General features: G+C 33.0%; 1 protein-coding gene across 1 annotated transcript; it reads left to right on the top strand.

Annotated features, from left to right (window-relative positions):
- Nucleotides 1-291: 291 nt before the first annotated feature.
- Nucleotides 292-1,811, top strand: LOC128223401 (protein quiver-like). The gene is made up of 3 exons (XM_052932681.1): nucleotides 292-415; nucleotides 1,284-1,421; nucleotides 1,624-1,811. The coding sequence occupies exons 1-3, from the start codon at nucleotides 358-360 to the stop codon at nucleotides 1,809-1,811; spliced, it is 384 nt and encodes a 127-aa protein (XP_052788641.1). The 5' UTR covers nucleotides 292-357.
- The last annotated feature ends 3,826 nt before the right edge of the window (nucleotides 1,812-5,637 follow it).

The following is a 5,637-nucleotide window of genomic DNA, read 5'->3' as shown; positions in this document are numbered from 1 at the left end:
ATAAATATAGAAGATGCAGCGTCACTGATTCCGAAATTCATTTTTTTTTTTTCGATTAACAATGCAACGTATATTTTGATAGTACATAATAGCATGCATTGAATCTCTGCCCCTCCTGGTATGCCGTACTCTTTATCAAAGTTTCTATTTCAAAATTACATTTTGCTACATAAGAGGTGGACCTAATACGTTACAGGAAACGATAAGCCAATCATAAATGATCACGTGAAAACTGACGACATGAACTTACAACGATCCGGGCTTACAATAAGAACTACCTGGGACATCGTCTTTCACTATAGTGGGCGAGAGAGTTGTAGACAGAACAACCGAATACACGTGTAAAAGATAATAACCATGAAGGTTACAGTTGCATTTGCTGTTGTTGTGTACTGTGTCCTTGGATATTTTTGTGGTATTTAGTTACAATACATTTTTGATAAAATGAATACTATGAATAAGTGGTTAAATGTTTTAAATTAATACGAATGTATTCGTAAGTATTACGACTTCAATTAATTTGTCGTAGTATATATATTTAAGATCATTATATTCATAAGTACCATGATGTTATCGTTAATTATTTTAATTGTAGTGTATTGCTACCAAGAATTTTCATGCAGAAGAGAATAAATAAAAATGATGTAAACGTTCAATAAAAAAATGCGATATTTAAAATAAAGATGATCTAACATGGGTTGAAAACATATTTTAAAAAAATGAACAAAAAAAAACTTGTCTAGTAGTTATTTTGTTTACTTTTTCCAATAATACTATTTATTTATAATAATGATAATATTATTAGTATTATTACATTGCCTTAACATAAGAAAAAGATATTAATATGATTAAACATGATGCTTCACAAGATGGATTTAACAATGGTGGATATGCATTTAAAGTGTTTTTTTTTTAAATATATATGTTATATAACTATTTAAACACATAAATAAGTCTTATCTGTGAATTAATTATTTCCAATTGAGTAAATTAATAAACACATTGGCTATGCGTATTTGTTTATATGTATTAGTGAAACAATGAGCGTATCTACTCTGAACAGTGTCAAATCTTAGCTAATAAACAAATACACAGGACATTTTAGCCCAGTTGTCACACCAGAGCAATGAAGAGGAGATGCATTGCAGGGAATGATCAGGCCAAACATTCCTTAAACTATGCCTTTAATGGCAGTCTTTTGCAATCGCCTTGTCTTTTCTTTGGAAATAGTATTATTTTAACAACAACATATTTTAACATCTGGCTGCTAAACCCTGTTACAGGTCTGTCAGATGCGCTCAAGTGTTATGAGTGTACGTCTGCGACCAGCAATGATTGCGCTGACCCGTTCTCGACAAGCAAATCGGAAGACAATTGTTCCATGTGTGGTAAAACCAAGATCACGATCGGAGGCAGTGAAGGTTGGACATCAGTTGTCATTATAAGGCATCTTTATATATATATATAAACAGAAAAGTTATTATTAATATTCATCACAATACTTGCAGTTTTGAACAATAAAACAGTTCATGCCAAACTAAGACTTCAGAAGTCAGACTAAAACCGGTTTTCGAATGTTCATTCTAACACTGATCATGACTCCCCATTTGATTAACGTTCCAGTGCTACAGCGTACATGTTTACCTAAGACCCAGGGAATATCAACAGGGTGCACATCAGGAAGCGAGGGAGGTGCTAGCGGCGACGCCTGCTTTTGTGACAGTGACCTCTGTAATGCTTCAACGCGTGCCTCCATGCCAACCGCACTGCTCTTCCTCCTGCCAGCACTAATTCTGTGTTTGAGAAATTAATGACATGATTATTTTATAATCTAGTTATATGTAACCATAACACACTATATGTGTTTGTTTTATAAGAGAAAAGATTATCAGATTATCCTAATAACTTTAAATAGGTTTTTAATCCTTCAAATATATTTCTTCCATTTTGGGAAATCGTTCTTTCAATTTTCAGCTCAAAATGTTATATCACCATTAAATCTAACATCTTTTCATTGTTTTACTTTTTCTTTTAGCTCACATTGTTTAATTAAGTAAATGACCATGATCAATTTCCTATAATGGTCCATGAATCTTACTCACATGCATAAAAATAAATAACACACACATACTAAAAAAGACTCGGATTACTGATGCTTGGTTATAGCAATAATCAATAAACGGTTTGCCGTCAGGTTATTCTAAAACGAGAGTAATAAATTATAAAAACTTCCAATGCTCTTCAACACTTGATGAGCAAACCATTGATGCATTTCTATACTGTTGAACTGGGCCTGGTACAGTGAGCCCTATATCACTTGTGACATAAGAACCTGCTGTTACTATACTGCTCAAAATAGAAATATATCTAGACCTGGTATAGTAAGCTCTTAGCCCCTTTAGGGATTACTTCAACGATAAGTGATATGACAGTTGGCCGTTTATTTCCCAAGTTCTAATACATTTTATACGAGTCTTTCGATAAATGCATATCACGAGCCAAATTATTTTACATTTTATATAACACATTGAACACTACAGGGACAAGCATAACAGTCACAAATTAATGTATTAATGTAGTGACACAGTACTGGTTTCTCACCATGAAACAGACGCAAGTGATTATAAGTATCTTTTACGGCCGAGATTGTAAGATAGGTTATATGCCGGCCATAGTAGATGCTTTTTATCCCACCTTAGTAAAACAAAAAAAAGTAAATTTATGTTTTCGTTGGGACTTTTTTTGCGTAGTGAATACATGTGTATATATTGATAGTTCGTGGTTGTCTTGGATATGCGCGCAGTGATTCAGATTATGTTAATAGTCAAATCGTTCTTGAAATAGTTCTGATTAGAGTGCAGCATTATATCCTAAATGGAGCGTGGAAACTTTTGTATGTTGCCATTCGAAGCGAGAAATAATTAATTAGGATTCTAAATATTTCCACAAGACAAGGTTTCCATGATGCTACAGACGACGGTCTTCAACAAGGGAGGTAATTGTGTGATGACAAGAAAAAAATCCACACGGGTACTACGGGGTTATATTTGCCCGGGGGATTCTTGCCAGTTTTCACTGGAGTGAATTTAATTCAAAAGGAAGTCCGAAATGAAAACTGAAATGTTTAAGTGGGTGGTGTTTGATTATACCTACGGTATATTGCTCTTAATACTTTGACAATGGAATGCATATATTTTGAAGAGAATAAAATTAATTTTTACGCAAAATCCTCTTGAATATGAAAGGGGAACCGTTTAGACACATACATAATTTTGTGATTGAGACTAAATATTCAAAACTGCAAATCTTTATTTTCCAGAAAAAAGACGAATAAAACATTGATGGTTAAGACTGAATTATATAAATGCCTATATTTTTGAGTCTTAGCCTCAAAGACTGACTCAATATTTATGCAAAAAGCTACAGAAACAAGCTCAGTAGCAAAAAGTTTAAACATAAACCCGGTTTAGTGGCACTTGGAAAGCGCCAAAACTTAGACTCAAGCTCATATTTAAAAGGTTAGTGAATACGAGCCCCGGCCCCAATATCACAAACATACTAAAGTCAACTCTCAGTCTGAAACTAAATCTGAACCCTTTTTACCATATAACATCAAAAGTTATTTAAATTCTTTGTTGATAAAATGTGTCGATAAAAATCTCTTGTCAATATAACAAGAAACTTTATTCCAGAGCATAAAATTAAAATGAATTGTACGCAATTACTTTTCTTGCTGTAGATTTTTTTTTTTGGAATCTTGATCAAGGTTTTTAATCAGCATATTCTATAAGAGAATGAACTTTTGAAAAATTTAAAAACATATACGAATTTCAATAACTATTAATGCTTAGTTTAAAAAATGAGTTGAGATTGAGGTTGAGATTTGACTTGTATTTGTTCGTGATATTTGGACACGGGTTCGTTCCTGTCGTTTCCATTTTTTTCATTGACCCTCGAAATAAACACGATATTTTCTTTACATTTTGCTGTACGCGAAACATCGTCTGACTGCTTCGAATAATTGTGCCAAATTATATTAAATTTGAAAGATGTTAATAAAATTACGTAGCGGTTAAGAACATACTTACGGACGTACACCTTTGTCTTTTTCCAAAAGCAGGTTTATTCAGGATCGGTATGATGTTTTCAATCTTAGAAAAGTTATTTCTTAAGCGAGCCCACCAAAGTCCCTTAGCTTAGCAATATTATTTCGTATGTGGTTTATGGAAAGGTCGTACAAATAAATAGCGTTGTCCTTTGTTTGAACAAGTTAAGTTAGAAGATGAAATATGATAGTATCTTGAAATTCCATCTTATTCTAAAGCTTAGTTTGACATTCCACAAATTGAGATTCCGTTTGGAGATAACAATTTGTATTTGTATAGGAATTTGTTAGTATAAATATCTCCAAAGAAAATCTTTAATCAATACCAAAGTATGTTTCCACACAGGTTCGAGTGTAGCATTATCAAATACTATGAAATTCGCATAAGTTTATTAAAATGTATGTACGAATAATGCTACGATGTAAGGTTCTAAATATGATTCAACTGTGAAGTGTGCTCACTGACCTTGCGCTTACTAACACAGAACATTGAATTTGGTTTGAGCTGTTCATATCGCCATGCGGCATAAAGGTCTTTCAATCAGGAAACATAAACTAAATAAGAGTACGCATATGTCCGTATAGAAATGGTTATGTGCATCGATACAACAATCAAAACATCGCACCTCAAGATAGAGTATACGTAACAGGCCTAGTTTAAGCCTTCTATAAGTGACTCCCCTCCCCCGCCAATCGGTGTATAGTACACAACTTCTGGGTATTAATCTGTATCCAAATCGCTGTTTATCAGATCTCCGATCTGAGTGTCCGCTGTGCATAGAGATTTTATTATGGAAATATACAATACATCTTGTCTTTTAGTTGTTGTTGTTGATGTTTTTTTCGAATGATTATATTATTATTATTATTACAATGCCTCTGAATAAGAATTAGGGTAATGTTACATATACAGCCTATTGAAATATGATTTAACCAGGATGCTTCACAATTTGGATATCACAATGATGACCATGTATTTAAATTAGATTTAAATATATATGTTATATAACTATTTAGAGAACTTATCACTCTTTTTTTATAATTTATTTCCATTCGGTTTAATTAATAAATACATTCGCTATGTACATTGTTTATATGTATTGGTGAAACAATGAGATTATCTACTCGAAAAGTGACAACCCCTAAATGGCCCTGAGCCAATAAAGAAATACACAGGAAATGGCACCTACTGCGACACTAGTGCAATAAACGGGAGATGCACAACAAGGGGAATATCAAGCCAAACATTCCTTAAACTAGGCCTTAAAGTTGGATTTAACTGTATTCCTGATTGGACATTTTCACGTTAAGATGGATATAAGTGTATGCCCAATATAAACATGTCAACGTAAAGATGGAAATAAGTGTATGCCCATTTGCTCATTACAACGATATGAGGGATATAAGCGTGTGTCCTATTGCACATTTCCACGTTAAGATGGATATTAGTGTTAGCTAAAATGCACATTTCCACGTTAAGATGGATATTAGTGTTAGCTAAAATACACATTTCAACGTTAAGATGGATATAA

This window comes from Mya arenaria, chromosome 17 (genome assembly GCF_026914265.1).
Source record: "Mya arenaria isolate MELC-2E11 chromosome 17, ASM2691426v1".
Taxonomy (NCBI): domain Eukaryota; kingdom Metazoa; phylum Mollusca; class Bivalvia; order Myida; family Myidae; genus Mya; species Mya arenaria.
Note: the sequence above shows the minus strand (reverse complement) of the source record. Positions and strands in the feature narration are given on the sequence as shown.